The sequence below is a fragment of the Mustela erminea genome, chromosome 4, assembly GCF_009829155.1.
Source record: "Mustela erminea isolate mMusErm1 chromosome 4, mMusErm1.Pri, whole genome shotgun sequence".
NCBI lineage: Eukaryota > Metazoa > Chordata > Mammalia > Carnivora > Mustelidae > Mustela > Mustela erminea.
In genome coordinates this window covers 37,376,120-37,394,978 of record NC_045617.1, presented here as the reverse complement: position 1 = coordinate 37,394,978, position 18,859 = coordinate 37,376,120, and the positions used below count along the sequence as shown (strand labels likewise).

The 18,859-nt window shown below is 36.3% G+C and overlaps 1 protein-coding gene across 7 annotated transcripts in view; it reads right to left on the bottom strand.

The window, feature by feature from the left end:
- The window catches only part of EPHA7 (EPH receptor A7), a 170,697-nt gene extending 155,963 nt beyond the window's left edge, over nucleotides 1-14,734 (bottom strand). For 6 of the 7 annotated variants that reach the window (XM_032339032.1, XM_032339033.1, XM_032339034.1 and 3 more), the window contains exons 1-3: nucleotides 14,372-14,733; nucleotides 9,900-9,964; nucleotides 5,575-6,244 (exon numbers count right to left, since the gene is read on the bottom strand). In XM_032339032.1, the coding sequence (XP_032194923.1) occupies nucleotides 5,575-6,244; nucleotides 9,900-9,964; nucleotides 14,372-14,468 (832 nt within the window). In that variant the 5' untranslated portion in view covers nucleotides 14,469-14,733. Of the gene's footprint in view, nucleotides 1-5,574; nucleotides 6,245-9,899; nucleotides 9,965-14,371 lie in introns of all 7 variants that reach the window. The other variant, XM_032339035.1, reaches the window with a different exon arrangement.
- Nucleotides 14,735-18,859: the final 4,125 nt, after the last annotated feature.

The following is an 18,859-nucleotide window of genomic DNA, read 5'->3' as shown; positions in this document are numbered from 1 at the left end:
ATGACCTGTTTTTGTTGAAGGCCTCGAATCTCTCCCTTTTTAATTTTTTAAACTATGTCTTCTACTTACTACTGCTCTATAACCTGAGCCCCATATTTTACACTGATGATAACTTACTTGAGAAGCCATATATATTCAAGATACAACTCAAGCTGTTGTTGTTTTATGAAATAGCAGATTACACGTAACTTAAAATTGTTTAAGAAAAAAAAGTCAATGCTCAAGGTAATTTAAAAACTCAGAGAACAAAAGATCACCAACGATCCCAGCAGTCTGACACGTCGATTTTGTTATTTATGCTTTGCATCTATTCTTTTCCCTATGTATATCCTGCATATTCTAAATATCGGTGTCTGCATATTTAATTCTTAATTTTTCATTCAAAATTATTAATAGAGAGCAACTTATAATTCCTATATCATATTGCTGATATTTTAAGGCCAAATTTGAACCACGATTTTGCACTTAACTTTGGACATTTAGGTTATTTCCAATATTTAAATTGTGTATATCACTGGGGAAAGAAAAGGTTATGTAAAAAAAAATTTTTTTTTTAATCTTCTCCAATAAGTTACCAGGGATGAAATTACAGGCTTAAAAGATATGTAACTATTTGTGGCCTGTGAGATCTATCCTCATTCACTCATTGCCATGAGATTTCTTTACTTGGCAAATTCCATGTTACATTATAAATAACAAGATAATAGCAAGCATTCATTGATTATTTGCTATGTCCCAGATACTACTCTTAGGGTTTTTACATGCATTGTTTCATTCAGTTCGAACAAGAACTCTATGCGGGAGGTACTATCTTATTAGCCCCATTTTATACTTAAGAAAATTAAGGCTTAGAGAAATTTCCCAAGTTTATTTTACACTCCTGGTATGTTGTAGAGCCAGAATTTGAAAACTCTGTGACTCTACATCTGAGCTATAAAACCTGCAGTGTATTTTACTTTTCAGTTTATGTTTGATTATAAACAAATACATTATGAAGACCCATTTGTTTTCATAAAATGTGGTGGTACAAATTCCATACTACTTTACTGCAAAAAACAACAACATGGTTTTCAAAAAAATCTAATCAACACAGGTTTTAATATTATCAATGCTTTCAAATTGAATAAATGTTTTTATTTAATTGAATATGTTATATGTCTATTAATTATATGTTAATAAAATAATGACAAGGCTGTTAACATATTAATATAAAATATTAAGAAGCAACTATTACAAAAATTCCTTATGATAAAAATTAGAAATCTGAAATTTTTGGAATTCCCTTTTACATTAAAATTATCAAAAAAGGAATTCCTAAATTTTTGTTTTAATTCAAAAAATCAAAATTAAGCAATATAAATAAATCAAGTAGAGCCCATCTCTACGGTCTGTTATAAGTACATGTAAACTGTATAACATCCTTGGATTTTTTACAATTAAGGAGACCATATATTTTATCATCTAAATCGGAACACTTTGGAAAGCAAAAAGAGACAGTGTTGAAAGAACAATTATCCCAGATAAAGGAGGCATATGGTCACCTTACTTAGAATAAAGTTTCACCATTTCTTCAGTAACTAGAATCCATTGGTTGAAGTCCAGAACATATTTTAGGATGCAGTGTAGTGCAGTGGGGAAAAAAAGACTTGATTTCGTAAACAGTATACTGAATTCCTATCCAGTTTTCTTACATATTAATATCCCTGAGCTTCAGTTTCTTCATATGTTTAAGAGAGAAAAAATACTTTCAATCTCTTAGTGATGTGGTAAGGACTACGCACTAAAATTAACACGATTGTCTAGTGTAAACTGCAAATTTCCATACAAACCTGTTATAATAATAAGCTCCACACTTTGACAAATACTATTCTACTTTTTAAATGAAGCCAAATTATACAGAAATTCCAAAAATTACAAAAGTATATTTCAGAATATAATTTTATTAGTCTTCAGAGTGTATATATTTATATACATATAAATAGAAAATAATCTGCTGGTTTGCACAGAAGCTGTGACAACTCATGGCTAATTTTTTTTTAAATGACCTTTTGACAATAAAAGCTTACTAACCAACTGGAATTACATACTTTTAAATGACTGAAGAGTTATCTTCATTAATGCATTATAATAAAGAATTTGAAGTTTCCATATATTAGTAAACTAATTTAGTTCTCAAAATTGAGTTGTTGTTGTTTTGTTTTGTTTTGTTTCAGAATCATGGAGGAGAAAAGAAAAAGCTCTTACATGAATTAATCAAAACTGTGATCAGTTTTCTCAGTTGTTCATATTTCAAATTATACTCTAACAGATATCACCGTGGACTTCACTCTATAAAAGTGCTCTGATAAACTTGCCTTTAAGTGGCTAACCGCCTTCATTTGGCTAGGGACTCACTAGCCTCCTCTCCCAAACACTTCAGTTTTCCTCAATATGGGACTGGAATTTGTTTTCAAACTCTTAACAGGATCATTGGAAGGAAACAGGAGAAATACTATAAAGGCAGACCTGGATTGATTCCAGAGGCAAGTACTCTCACAGCAATGTACTGGAATTATGCCAGGGAGAGAAATGTTTTTGTAAATGAACATAGTGCCATAGTTAAGTATAAGGTCTTTAATTCCTTTGTCAACATCACCAAGGTTAAAAATTAAGAAAGTTATGTGATAAACATTTACTTGACTTTAAACAGTGCGCACACACTCCTTCAACTGAACATCAGGAGGCATCTTGACTAATCACAGTTTTTTTTAATGAACACTTTCTGATACTTAATTCCACCTATTTCAATGCAGGATTCATGTAGATGACAGTGAAGTCATTTTACTTTATTTTTAACTACCTAAGTGTGGTTTATAGGTGACAATAATTTTGGTACTCCAAATGTGGTTCTAATTCTTGAAACTGAAACAAGTAAATGTGGATAATTTTAATAGTATCACATTTAATGAGATTATTTTGCTGATTTGGGAGAAATTGGGAGTGTTTTCTTCACAGTAAATGTCTTTATTGCAGTTAAAGACTGTTTTTCTTACTAAGTTCTACTCTTGTAAAATATAAAAGGCAAACAGTTCCTGTTTGTTTTTAACAAATAAATGCAGAGATCATTTAGGTTAAATTACACAAAATGATACTAAAAATACAATAATTTTCTTAAAAATCTTTAGGCCTTCAAAGAGCAGAAACTTTAATGTTACTTCCTAGACTTTCCTTAGACATTTAATTGGGCACTTTTGTAAATCCTCCTGCTTTATTTACTATGTTTCCCATTTTTAATTGTGCAAAAGCCTAAATTCCACTTTCACATCAACCAAAATTCTACTCAAATTGGCTGTTTTTACAGCCAAAGTGTAATAGTACGTTCTTAAATTTTCCTATTATAGTTATTTTCAAGTAATTGTTGTTAACTTCCAATCAATAAGAACATTGCCTTTCACTGAATTGATTAGCTCAGTAAGACTATTTCTACACTTCCCCAGTGATATAGCATTCTGCCTACTAGTACTGATAATAAATTTTCATCAGTGTTTTATTTCCACATGTATGGAACCTGCAGGATGATTCACCTAGTAAGAAATTCTACCAGTGTAAAGGATAGGGAAGGAGAACAGGGGGTAAGACAGGTTTGACTCCTTCAGGGGAGTGTCAAAGAAAGCTGCTAAACTGCTCTATAGAACCCAAACCTAGAGCATCTGTTTTGCCCAGAGTTGAACTCACAACATTCACTGTAGCATGGCTGACAACTGAGTGCTGGGTCCTTGGTATTTTATATGCTAGTGCCCATCCACATGAAGTATTTAACTCTTTAATCGGGATAGAAAAATATATTTGCTCAATTACTTCATCTAAATAGTTTTTCCAATAGAAATATAGAACAAGCTATATAATTTTTAAATTTCCAGTAACCACATTAAAAGAGAAACAATAAAAATTAATTTTAACATTATACTTTATTTAACTCAATATAACTAAAGTATGATTCTCTCAATATGTAAGCAGCATAAAAACACTATTAACGATATATTACATATTTTTGTGGGGGTGAATCCATTGAAATCCAGTATACAAAATATACTTATAGCACATCTCAATTTAGAATAGCCAATTTTTATATCCTAAGAAACACATGTGGCTCCTGGTTACTGTGTGTGACAACACAGATCTAAATATCTTTTAAGCTATTATTACTTTAAATATTCTACTAGAATGAGAATTTTATGGGGAAGTAATATTACTTATACACCAAATTACTAAGAGCAAGACATTTGAATTCAGCAAAGAAACAGAACGATATTTGCTAAGATTCTCCTTGCTTTGTGCAGAAACCAGGCCAATATTGTTGCTAAAAGCCCAGGCTCAGGAGTCAAAGTGCCCCGAATCTGATTCTAAGCTAAGACAGATATTACCTCCCTAAAGTAACTACAAGCAAGCAGTTTAATCTTGATAGCACCAAATTTTTTTTTTTCTGTACAAGAGACATGATAATTTCATTAAATGAACTAGTATATATAAAACATATGGAAGAGTATCTGCATATACTAAGTTACTACTGTTAACTCCAGTCCCTTCTAAAGTAATTAGGATTTGCAGTTATTAAAATTACATTGCTGGCTTTAAAGTACAAAGAATATATAAAAGTTATTTTTCAGAATGCATTATGTGTTATAAATTAAATTAAAAATATATAAATAATATAACCTTATTATAGAATTTTTGGGATATCCACAAATAGAAAAATATCTACAGTTTTGAAGATCCATGTGACATAGCTTTAAACAGAAAAATAATGGCCAATTATAATGACTACAAAACACTATATAAGAGAAAATCCGTTTTACAAAACAGAGGAAAAGGTTCACTAATTTGTATGCTATTATTGTTTCAAAAAATAGATAACATCTAACTGATGATTTACAATAACTAAAGCTTTGCTTTGGCCCACTTCCACAAAAAACGTGGTCCACTATAATAATATGACTTATCAGAAAAGCATTTGTTTTATTATTTAGTCCAGAAAAGAAATATGGCTTTGTTAGAAGTCACTTCAGAAATTTATAAAGTAAAATTTGATGATTTTCATATCGAAGTTTTATTATTTGTAAAAAACAATTCTAAAAGTTTAGAAATATATTTTTATGTGTCCTGTCAGTTGAGTTCTTGTTAGCAGCCCCTTTAACCTCCTTTTTTCGACTACTTATAAGTCCAAACAATACAGATTTCACAGTAGGAGGAATCCCCTGTCATTGAATCTTGGTTAATGTCACACCTCACTCTGCTCACTCTCCTCTCTTAAATCTCATAGACCAACGTGCAACTGTTGACTTCTAGGTCAAACAGAGGGCAAATTAAATCTTAGTAACAAATGTCATTGGCCAATATTTATTACCTACCATTAGTGTAGATACCACTGTGGGGAATCATTGATAGCTCAACAGTGACTTCACTTAAGATCGGCTGAATCAGAAATGCTGGTGTAGCACAGACTCACTTGTTTAAATAACTATTACCACACAAAATCTCTGATACTGAAATAGAAAAGAAATACAAAGTGGAATTTTAAGAGCACATATTACTTACGTTCACAAGTGTCCCCTTTTTGCTGGTAGCCTGCTTTGCAGATACACTTTCCAATGGGCACTAACCATTCTCCTTCTGCACTGCAGTGCATCCTGGGGGAGTTTTCCGCCTCTTCCTCTGCACTGCTGACACATGTCCCTCGAACCTCGACTAAAGAGGAAAATTCTGAACCAGTCACTGTATCTGGAAAGATAGCTAAATTCTCAATAATGGACCAGCACTTCTTGTAGTATACTTTGACAGAAACCAAAGCTATGCAAGCCCCTACATCCTGAAAGGCAAGATAGAATCCCTTTTTGGACAAAGGTCCAATCTCTCTCACCTCAGTGTTAAGCTTCATCTTTCTTTCACCAAGGTCACCTTGGGTAAAACTTTCATCTGCAGCAATGGTGTCTATTTTTACATAGAGGTTTTCTCTTATATTCCTGCCAGTGTCGTAGTCTGTTTCATAATAGTACAAATTAAAGGTTTCCTTGCAAGTTCCCAGTACTCCAGGAAGACTGTTACAATCCCTCAGGGTAAATTTCAATTCTACAAAAATCCTTTGTGCATTGCCTTTCGAAATCCAGTTAGTCCGCAGCCAGTTGTTTTGGTTGGGCTCCATGACCTGGCACACCTGGTAGGTTCGGATCGGGGTGTAGTTCTCATCCAAACCACTGATCTCTTCCCACTGTAAAATGTTTTAAAAAGGCTATCAGTCATACAGCAAAAAAAAATAAAATAAAATAACATTTACTTTGAAAGTGCATGAGGCATCTTAAGCGTAGTACAAATGATGATCTGTGAAAGAGCTGGGTAGATTCCTACCCTGGCAAAAACTCTGTAATCTAAGAATATAGGACTCTTAGTTCAGCTTCGTCCTGGTAACGCAACATCATTCATGTTGCATCGTTTGTACATACAATAAATATTTCATTTTGTTTAATGTCTATTTGCTAGGGTATTAGTGTTTCTTTTTACATGTTTGCTTATGTCTATAGTCTCCACTGAGACTGTAATTTTTATAGACTGAGCGCACAACACAATCACTTAAATTACCATTTAATGCATATGCATATGGATATATGGCAGAATTTCTGATAACTCGGTTGACATTTTAAGTGTTGATGTTAAACTTGGAGCACCTAAAAAACACAGGGAAGAAAATGCCAAGAGTGCTCTGAAATGTAAAAGCAGTCCACAACATGTTGATATTCACAATACGAAATCTTTTATAATCTTTCCAAAATAAGATATAAGGGAGTAACATTTTACAGAGCAATTTATTTCTTGCAGCATTATATATATATAATACTGTACATAAGCCACATAACTATAAATAAGTAGTTATAAAAGCATGATTCATCTTTATAAATAAATTGCTTTCAATAGACAATCAAATGTACATGGCAAATCAGCATGCTGGATCATATTTCAGTAATAAGCTTTTTTACTTGAAAAATATCACATGTTTAAAAATGTCTATTCATATGCTGATGCAATACATATTACAGCAAACACAAATTTTCATGAAAAGGAAAAATAATAAGTTTAGCAGAATTTGTGACATCTTAAGGACTATTAAGCCATGTATGATAATATCTACACTGCCCATTAGCAAATAATTTCAATTCACCTGAAATAATCCTTGAAGTCTAATGTAACAGTTGATTATGTCCTTTTTTACTATTATAACAAAATTTCCCACTTTATATGTAGGCTGCCTTAATAGTGAAATCATCATCTATGTGTTTTTATTTCCCCAATAGTGCTGAATATGAAAATATGTTAGTATTTCCCAATTTCCCCAAAGTGCCGAATATGAAAATATGTTAGTATTCAAATCCAAAATCTTACAGCATGCAATATTTAAACCACTGTTTCAAGAAAAGCAGAAAAGAAAGTAAACTAATAAGCATGTGGTAAAGAGTCCTATTTGTAAAACTTGATTAGAGAATTAATTTGTTAAAATATTTTAAAACATTAATATCTACTTTTAAAACTATTTTTCAGAAAATTGACAAATTAGCAAAATACTCTTATTCAGAAATTTCTTGTTGACTTTATATTTTTGCTGTAATTTTATCAGACATACGAAAACTCCTCAGTGCAGCAAAGAAGCCATTATCATGTGCAGGTTTTATTCAACACAACTTGAGTTTGTGACTAGTTAATGGTATGTATATTTCTCTTTGTTTCAGTTAGCTGTTTATCATCTGTCTGAATGGCATTTAACCAAATATACCCAAATTCATCCATTTGGATAAGGATATTTTAGTCTCTTAATTAGATTGAAATTACTAAAAGAAGTAAAACTATTAATGATATCTACACCAAGAAATCAAAAGATCTAAAGATAAATGTGCTCTTTTTAACAATTCCCCAGCGTGAAGAAACCAAGGCTAATTATTATAAAGGTATATCTCAATATTTCTTTTTTCTAACTTTAAGAAAAATCGTATTTGTTTTATGTACGAAAAATCAATTTCACTACTTATGAAACCCAGTTAATTTTAATTTTTATTTAAAAATTCATTCCTGTGGGGAAATTTTCAAGACAACAATTGTATAGATCACAAATAGTGAGACTACATAAATGCATTTAACACAACTCTTGTTTTATTTCACTTTCTCAAGAGATCATGATCATTTCTACAAATGACACCATTAGGAAAGAAGTCTTAATTCAGATACTGAGCTTTTATACTATACTTATAAAAATATTTTCTAAAAATATATCTTAATAACACTTTATTTCCTGTAAGATATTTAATCCCATGCAAGCCAATCCATTTCATATATTAAAAAAATATTGTCAATCACCATTTCCTAACATTATCTGTTGATTCTTAAAGATTCTTAAGGTTAACTCATGATATCTGGACTGATAAAATGCCCATTTGAGTCAAGGGTAACATAGACAGGCATAATTTATCCTTTTGTGTATTACATTGATGAAATACTGTAATCACTACAATCCTGTATCAGTTTACTTCTCCTTAAAGATAAAAACTATCCTCCATCTCTATTTGTTTTAATTGATGGATGGTAGAAAACAGGCTATATCTGTCATTGGTAAGAAAGGGTTTCTTTTTAATTGTGAATGACTTCCTAAAATGTATATTTCTACTCATGGAAACTATTTCATTTACGAGAAAAGTAGGACATTCTTACCTTAAGTGCATTTAAACTCAGTGCACTTTTTATAATCTGTAAAATACTTGTCATTTTTTCATAATTTAATCTGACCTATACAGATAACTACAATATGATCTTAAACAATCTTTCAAATATTAATTGAATAAAAAATCTGACTATTTAAAGGAGATTTGCATTGTTCACATTCTGCATTATTAAGCTGACTTTCAGTTCCTGACATATTGATTTTATGCTGTTCTTAAACTCAGAAGTCCTTTTCAGATTTTTATTCTTCTCTTTGTTAAATTTGTTACACTTTTTATAATCTCACTTAGGCTTCTTACTGTAAGGAAGATTAACTTAAATAACAATGAGAGATATATTCTCCCTTCTTGGAGCCCCTTTCTTCATAAGGGATGAAGTATGTGCCCTCTCTCACAATTAAAATAAGACCTAAAGACAAAGATGTTGAACTAAATTAACTAAATCAAAGTAAATAATATACCTTTCAGACATGTGAAATGTAATGGTTAGACTATTTTTAGGGTTTACTTATATTCATCGGTTTTTATTGGACAGCTTTTACTCATATTTATTATAGCAGATTTTTATTATAATATATACATGCTCTGCCATGGTTTCTGATTAATAACAGCAGATAGCACATGATCAAAATTTGGAGAATCCAAATAATATTTTATAGCAAATTCCATGCTAAAATATGGAGTATATTATATTTTTATCTACCTTTTAAAGCGTATTTTGAATGATGCTAAAACTGTCTTTAAAAGAAGAAACACATCACATACTGTTTTAAAGAACTACATTCAACCTACCTAGTGATTATACTAAGCAGTATAAAGCAAGTAAAGAGGTTTAAGTGAGTTTGTGAAGGAAATGTTCCCTGTAATTAGTTAGCATTTACAGCCTGAAACCTGAGGTATGATTCCTCTCACAATAAGAACTCAAAAGATTATGGTTATAGAGTTTTTTTTTTTTTTTAAATCCATTTTTCCAAGTACTAAAGTATACCTTCTCTTACTCAAAGAACTCAATGTCTCATTATAACACAACAAAATTTTGAATGAGACATTTGGAATTAAAATAGTTTAAATATGAAGAATGTGAATAATTCCAGGGGGTTGGGGAAGGTTGTGCTTCTTACTTTAAAAAATAAAAGGTGATATTTTATGAGGAGAAGTACTTACCCCATTGGGTGGAGAGGAAATCCATTCCAACTCTGTTTGTTGTGCTTTAGAATCCAGCAGTAGTACTGAAAAACAAAGTTTCATTTTCAAATCTTACATGAAAAATGTAACCACATTTGTAAAAGTTATTAATATGGATTGAATTTCTATGTAATTATCATGATCTAAGATATGATCTAAGATATATAAAGTTATTTATGTATATGGATGATGAAATGAGCACCTACCTGATACAAGCATATTCCCCTTTCTTAAGGAGAAAAGATGCTAAAATACCATATTATATTTGGTATTATTTAATTGAAACATTAAATAAGTTTAAAAACTTAAAAATATCATGAAAGGGTAAAAATTGTATTTGGTATCTTAATTCTATAGTAGTTTATATTTTAAAGAATTTTATAAGCCATTGAGCACTCCAAATTTTGTCAGATATAACAGCATGAACATAATAAAATGTAATTCCATATTCATCTTCCTCTAGTCATTAATTTGTAATATTGCACCAAAAGTATCTCCTAGTGTCTTTTGAGAATCGGAGTTTATTTTTTAAAAAACTTTTTCATAGAGTGTCTTCTCTTAAGCCAAAATGAATACAGTAGAAAACTATATCAAGCAATGTCATCATGAGAAAAACAAATTGCCCATTATTTCCAAGATTATTTCTGGGTTAGTCAAACATCTGTTTTCAATATTTCTATTTTTTTTAAATTTCCAAATATCTCAAGGCATTAACTAATTCTCAAAATAATATATTTAAACTCTGACTTGACTTTGTTCCTGACTTGACTTTTAAAAACAGTTGTATTCCACTTTGATATTATCAAAAAGCATAAACAATTCATTTACATGTATATAAATGTACCAAATGCTCTTGATAGTATTAATATAAGACAATGTATTCAAATGTTATACATTAATATATATCATACCTCCAATTCAATATATAGTATTGCTTTTTAAGACAATTGCTCTCCTAAAGCATTTACCCTGCTAGAACTGATTCAGTTACGAGTTTTTATTCTTTAAAAATATGTCTGACTCTATAGCATTTTAACAAATGCATCAGTTTGTCCAGAAATAATACTGAATATATTTCCAAGCTTGTAAATATGCATAACATCAACCTCAGCAAAATGTTGAAATTTGGACTTAAATAAAATATATGCTTATATGAACTTTAAAATAATCACTAGAGAAAAAAGGTAATGAAAATTTGTTACGCTAAGAAAACAAAGGAACACATTTATTATGTGTTCAACTCCTTCGCTCTAGTCAAGGTTATTCCCTGCAACTGAAAACACATAGATAAAGAGACATTTTTTTGCAGAAATGTTTTACACTTAAGACTCTTGGGAAGACCATGAAAGCACAAACCTCGGTCACAAACACTTGACTCTCTTGCAGACTTATAAGGGGGGAGGATGCACACTTTCAAAATACCAAGTTGTATTTCGCACTGGGAACATCACTAAATCGTTGGACTACTGAATTTATATAAAGTAATGTTGAAAGTTTGTTTTGGTTTTGTCCTCAACAATAGAAAGTAAGCACAAAGAAACAACATGAGTTCCAGGTTCCTTTTGAGATGATTTATTATTACTATCATTTTTGTCTTCTGCACTGACAAGAGACAAGTAGATTTTAAACCTAGGTGACCTGCGAGTCATTTTGGAGAGTGAAACAAGCAATGTGATGATTGTTTACTGCCTTGTTACCCCTCAGCACTGCCTACGGTGGGAACCGGGTATCGCGGAGGGGTGGTGATGGCAAACAAGTTAAGAGAGAAACAAACTAACAAATAAAAAAACAGAAACCAGTTCCTGGGCTTTAATCAGAAGCAGCTCTAAAGTGATCAGTGTCTCCTTGTCCGCTCTCCGGATAAACCCCCAAGTGCGCGCTTTTGCCTTCCCGCTCAGAGCGCGGAGCGCCATCCTCCCTTCACGCCCACCGAGGCGTAGCCCGAGGACAACTAGGACCTGGGGCGCACAGGCCGGGGTTCCGGGACTCCGCGCCCTGCCGCGCGGGGGTAAAGGCCAGGGGCAAGGTGCCGGGCGCTCCCGGGCCAAGCCAGCCAAAGGCCGCAGGAGCAGCGGCAGCGGCGGGGGCCGGGGCGGGGCCCTCGGCGGGGCGGGGCGGGGCAGGGGCTGCCAGACGGGCGCGCCAGCCGCGCGGAGCATCCATTACGCACTCCGCCAGACCTGGACACTCCAGGGAGCTAGTGGCGCCCTAGCTCCAGAAGGAGCCGGGAGGAGGAGAGAGGCTTTCGGGAAGCGTCTCCTTTGAGGGAGAGGCGGTGGCGGCATTTAGGAAGAGGAAAAACAGCAGCTGTACTTCGCCTCCAAGCGTCAGACTCTGACTTATACAGGCGCTCCCCGCAGCGGGAACTGGCCTCCCGAGAGAACACGTATGAGGAAAGTGGGGGAAGAAGGTCCCTCATTTCCCTCCATCCACTCCCGGCCACCCCGGGAGGCCTGGCACCTGCGAAAGGTGGTACCCAGCGCTCGCTCCTGGGTGCCGGGGTGCCCCTCGGGGCTTGCTAGCTCCTAGAACCGAGCTCTTGATCGCCGCTGCGCGCTGGGAGCGTCGCCGCTGAGAAGCGGGGCTCAATTCGCCCTCCCGCCCACCTTTTAAACATCTCACTTCTGCATTTATAGAATTCTGCCTCCTAGAATCAGAATCCTCTTCACGTATCTTGCACCCAGAAGAGAAAAGCAAGCGAGCGAGACATTCTGGCTGCAGGAACCTCTCCCCCTAGTGATGCAGTTATTTATAGCTCAAACTCCTGCCGGGTCTGCGTGAGCTTGCGCGCCCGGCTTCTCCGCAGCAGTGCAAACTTTTCCTCAGGTCCCGCTATTCTGGAGCAATCAGTACAAGGTTCCAGGATTGAATGTTCCTAATCGCTAGTGTCATGCGCGTAGAAACGTGCATTTTGGTGTGTATGGGTGTGTGTTTCTGGCCGACGTTGGTTCATATGCTAACGCGTAACCGACAGCTCGGAGTCATGGTTTTCTCTGAAAATTTCTCTGAATGGGTTCAGCGTCAACACGGGTTGCAGATGTGGAAACTGGGGTCAGAAGGTCAGGCTGGCTCAAGAAGTAGGACGTGGCGTTGGGGTGGGGGGGTGTGGTTTGAGTGAAAGACTCAAAGGGTGCACGAAGAGAATGGAAAAAAACAAAACAAAACACTAAATCACTTAAGTTTTCAGGGCGACATGAAGCGAGAATCAGTATCGAACACAACCCCTCCCCCCCGCCCCACATCACCATCATGACCTAAATCTGATAACAGATTCCTCCGTTCTCCATACTTCAGGAACAATTAATTATTGGTATTCTGCTTTTAAGTATCGGGAAATCAACGTTAGATTTACAGTCTGGAAGACAACGGGGGGAGAGAGATTGTGACATTGCTCAAGAAGCAGGACATTTCCATTGAGAGGATTTATTTTTCCCCAGCTCCAACTACAGGCACCGAAAGGTATTTTACCTTGTCAGTGGTTCAAAGGAGAAGAAATAATAATAATGATAACCATATACAGTCGTATCTGGCCGCCCAAATGAAACCTCTTCTCTTCATCCAGAGGTAGCCTTCCGGATCCAGGTCCTTCGCAAGGTCTGACCACTCGGACTCCACCGCCGGGCAGATGTTTGGGGACTTGTACTCGCCCAGGCGGCGTCTCGTTACCACTTCCACAGCCCCAGCCCGCCCCCTGCCTCCCCGGCCGGCCAAGCCAGCTGGACTCCCGCTGTCCGCGCGGCCCGCGGGACCCACGCGCGGCGCGCGCTGAATGGAGACGTCCCCGCCGCGGGGCGCGCACCGCTTCCTCGCTTCACCTCCGCGGCGTTATTGTTCCGCGCCCGCGGCCGAGCGCCAACCGCAGGCCCGCGCCTCCTCCTCCGACGCAGTGAGCACTTCATTAGTAACCCGAGCGTTCGGAGCTCACACATGTCACGGCCCCTCTGGGAAGGCTCGGGACACCAGCCGCTCGCCGACGGGCTGGCCAGGACACTAGAAGCTGCACTCCCCAGTCTCCGACTAACTCCGGCCGCAGCTTACCCCACCAGAGGCGAACACCGAGAGGAGGAGGAGAGGGCTAGAGGAAGAGATCTGACCCGCCTGCTATCCTAGAGAAAGAGCTCGCTGGTCATCAACCCCCCCCCCCCCGCGCCCACCACCCCACTCCGCCCCGCCGCTCTCCGTTGCTGCTCACGCCCTCCGGACTGGCCGCGCCAGAAACCCCGCTCCCGTCGGGCGGACGGCCCCGGGCACCAGGCTGAAGGCGGTTCGGAGTAGCCCAGCTTGCCGCCAGCCTGCCGGGAGCAGCGGGAGCGGTGAGGGGGCGGGGAGCCGACGGGGGAGGGTCGCCCCGCGCCGGAGGCGCGGCCGGCAGCCCCGCGGACGAGCCGGCTTGTGCAGGTAGACCGCTAAATAAATAACTCAGAACAAACTTTGCGTTCCCATCACCTTACCTTCCTTTGCAGCCTGTGCCTCCCCGGTGTGTGCAAAGCGGAGCAGCCAGATGTAGCATAAAATAATCCATGAAGGGTGCCGAGTTTGAAAAACCATGGTGCATGAGCAGGTTTTATTTTAGGTTTCAGTGGAGTCGTAGCTTTTTAAATGCTGTTTGCTCCGAAGTGGGTTCTTTTTTATTGCGCTTTTCGCATCGATTCCCCTGCTCGACCTCCGGCCGGCTGCTCCACGTTTAGCTTTTTTATTTTTTCCCCCTCCTGTTCGTTCGCACCGTGTTTGCTGCCTGCAAGTCTCCGACTGCAGACCGGCCGCTTGCTCCACACTCCAATAATATCAATTAGGGTGGAGGGGGCGGGGCTCCGAGCAGAGAGCCTCCGCCACTCGAGCTGACTGGCAGGCACAGCCGGCCTGCCAGGCGGCGATTCCCAGGGCCGAGGGGCGGGTCCCGGTGAAAAGGCCGCCCCGGCCGCGGGGGCGGGCTTCGGGGCGCGGGCCAATCGGCGGCGAGCGGAGTCAGGTTGCGGGTCCAGGATTCCCTCCAGGTTCCGAGCTCCCAGCTTTCGCTAGATGCTCGGAAAGGGAGGACGCGGATGGTAGCCGAGGTGCGTGCTGCTGTGGACACTCGGCTTTTAGCAACCGCAGTTTTCGTGGAGCAGAATCAATCCGAGAATAACGCTCCCAACTTAGAGTATTGTGTATATATAGTGGTACTCCTCGTGGTCTTTTAGAAACCAGAGGCAATGCAAGCCATCTCTCAGCTACGGAACACGGAGCCAGGAAAGTGAAATAAGCTATCTTTAAGTAAAGTGCCTTTTATTTTTTTGTTACTCAAAACCTCCGCGGGTCGGGAGGAACTTTGTTCTTTTCATTTCTTGAAAGATTTCTACTTTTCTTTTTTTTTCTATTACTCAACAGAAGTTCAGCTCTAGGCACCACCCAGCGCAGTCTCTAGAAGAATAAAAGTATCCAAATGTATTATGTTCAAACAATGTTTCCAAGAGTTTGCAACAAGCTTTGGCAAAAGAAACAGAGGAAAAGGGAGTGGAGAAAGGAAGTCTTTTGTTTTAGGTGCCCTCCTCACCCCCGCCCTATCATCTCACAATAGTTTGTTGGGTGAAGTAGGACACGAAGAAAGAACGTTTAGAAGGTTCCGTATCACTTTTCTTATATGTTTTAATATTTTTTGAGGTTTTCCTTGGATTGCCCCGATTTGAACGTTTCCCATTTCGCTGCATAAATTACACTTAATTTTAAAGAATGTTACCGCGCCTTAAATTCATAAAGCAAGACCTTTTTCGCAAACTGATATATTCCAATAATTACTCAATTGTATAATTATTATTATTCAGGCTTTTAAAGGAAACGGAGAATAAAAAGTATAACTAATATCTCCAGTTGAATTCATCCACCTAAAATAGCAAGAACGACTGCGTAGAGAAATCCGTTTACCGTTAGGCAGTTTTGGACACTTTGCAATTCAAGAGGAGGGTAATGTAATAAGAGGAAGAACTTTAAAACCTTAATTGCGAAATCACCAATTTCAAAGGTTAGGGCAGAGTAACTTAACCACATGTTTAAGATGAGCTCCGTGTTCTTCTTGTCCTATATTTCTCCCTTAAAAAAAAAAAAATCTGTCATTTGATTTGTCTTTATTTATAATAGGCACAAAGTTTGATCTCACCTGAAACTCCAAACTTTTTTCCTATCATTTCTGTATAGAAATAAAAATTGAGTTGCTTCTGGTGTTTGTAGTAAAGACTTCTCAGAGATGACAGATTCCGAGATATTTAAGTTTTATTTTATGATAAATTGTCTCTTGTAGTTTTAACTTGTTTAACGCAATTACAAAGAAGAAAGAAATGGAATATTTCTCTAACCTCTCTTTGCTTCTGTAGTTTATTTTTTTTTAATGTTACTTGTTCCTAGACATTATGCCTATTAAATATTTTAGAAATTATATCTAAAAGCATTTTAAGTGCCCTTTACAGCATGCATAGAAAATGTAAACTGCTTAAGATTAACCTTGAAAAGAAACAAAAAAATGTAGAGAGCACTTGTTCAGAGAAAAGCAAGTGGTATTTACACAAACAGATGTTTTAGAGTAAAAATTGTAAGGTAAAACATAATTAAAAACATAAATCTCCACACATATACTATAAAACTATTAATCTCAGAACCACAAACTCACAAATATTAAACCACTTCTAATAGTTAAAATAATTCTACAGGATTTCAGCACTTTCTCCAGGGTCTCATCCCCACTACTTACAATGACACCAAGGTAGCCTTTAAAGTTTAAAATATTCCTTTCATCTATTGAATGACTAATACTCAGTGATGTGAATAGGAATAACTTTCCATTAAACCAGGAAACCAAAGAAGTAACATCCTTCACTCTGATGAGTGTAGGTGGTATAGGGAGTCCCCTTATTGTGTCCCTTCTGTCTGTCAGACACAGGGGCATGTGCAGCCTTGCTTTTATTTTTAGAGACAAGAGGCTTCACATTAAATGCACATGTGCCAGGCTGCTGACAGTTTTCCCAGCAGAACTGCATAGTGATACTCATTTTTAGATTTACCAACCTTCTTTCTTTTGTATCTAGGTATATTGGTAAAGAAGTCATAACATTTAAATCAAAGTGAATGATTTAGTCAACAAAAGAACATTCATTGTGCAGTATTATACAGCACGTATTTTGGTATATAAATTGTTAAGGTATTTGGCTAACAGACAAACACATAAACCTATTTACATGAAGCCCTTGAAATAAAAAAATAACCAGTTCACAAAACTTTCATATTTTAAAATAACATTTAATAATGAATTTCATTCTATCACCTTAAAAATAGTTTATTTTAGCTTCATGTCTAGATTTTTATATCTATGATTTTTGAATCATATATATGATTATCTGTATAACAACTTCTAGAAAAGTAAATGTGCATTTGTGTGTGTATAAAATTAGTCAGAAAAGAAATGATTTTCCAGAGCGATATCAAATGGTGTATACAACCAACACGTGTGAGCCAAAGCAGAAATTCTGAAAACTATTTTTAAAATTGTTATGTATTCATTGTGCAGTGCAGTTGATAGAGTGACCTACATATATTTAGCTAATTTTAAATAAATGGAAATAATAGAGATAAACTTTAACATTTCCAACTAGGCTCAAATCCCCTCTTTTGAAACATCTTTTATAAAGGTATAGTAGAAAGATGAAAAATACCTAGGATCAGATGAAAAGAAGATATACCCAACTTTCCTGCACCATGTTATTTTTATTTAATTATTAATAATCACACATAACTTTACATATATGAAAATAAATGTACAAATTCAAGACACATTCCAAATGAGGGTACAGCTGTCATCTCCCTTTAACATCCTTCAATAATAATATTCACCTCACTGTTTATCTTTGGGAGATATTCTATAATTTTAAGGAAGAAATAGTAACTGAGGAGTAAATTATGACTTCAGGGAATAAATTCCATGAATTTTCAAGTTCCATTATGTGTGTGTGTGCGTGTGTGCATGCGGACACGCGTATAGTAAACAGGCCTTCAGAGGATAAAGTACAATCTGAGACTGCAGTATGTTACCAGTCCAAGGCTGCCAAACTAGTTAACAACAATGAAATCAAAGGGCTGTTTCTGAACCTACTACTTTTGCACTTACTGTCTAAATGCATTCACAGCTGGTAAATGTGAAAACGCAAGTTCATCACAGAAAAAGGGGTAATTTAAACTGAATTAGAAAAGGTACTGTGCAGAAGAAACTGATTATAAACAGAAAAGAAACATTATGTCTCAGTTAATAGATATTACAGAAAATTGGGTTCTCTATTTGTGATTTCAGTCAAAATGTAAACAATCTTTCCACTGTGCAAGAAAATCATTTACATATTTACATTAGCATGGTTTATGTGATGTATATAAAATATTTATTTGCAGTCCAGTGTAAAAAATGTACATAAACTAGGCTCATAAAATACATAGTTATAATTTCACCTATTCTAAGTCTCAGATTTAGTCGACAGTATATAGGAAGCCAAAGGTCAAGAATCAAATTATAAGTCAAGATTGTATTTTGTGACTTTATGAAAGTTTACCTATTTTTGTAAGCAGATAAATTGATACTGTTATGAAAACAACAAATTAATTATCTAATTGCAATTACTGAGTTAATTTAAGACCTCTTAACAGAAAAAAATTATATCAAAATTGTAAGAGTCCAGTTGAATGTTGCTAAAGTGTCACTTGGAAATTTTCTAATCATTTATAATATTCAAAAGTGTTGAGTCAAATAACTTTTATTATGTGACTAATATTGAAAGAACTGCTAAATATAGCAGAGAAAATGGCACATTATCCTCATAATCACATAACACTTGTACAATACTCTCAAGAAGAATTTATTATTTTTAAATTTGATTTTGCCTGCAGAGGTTCTTCCTGTCCATTAGTTATATTTCATTTTGCCGTAA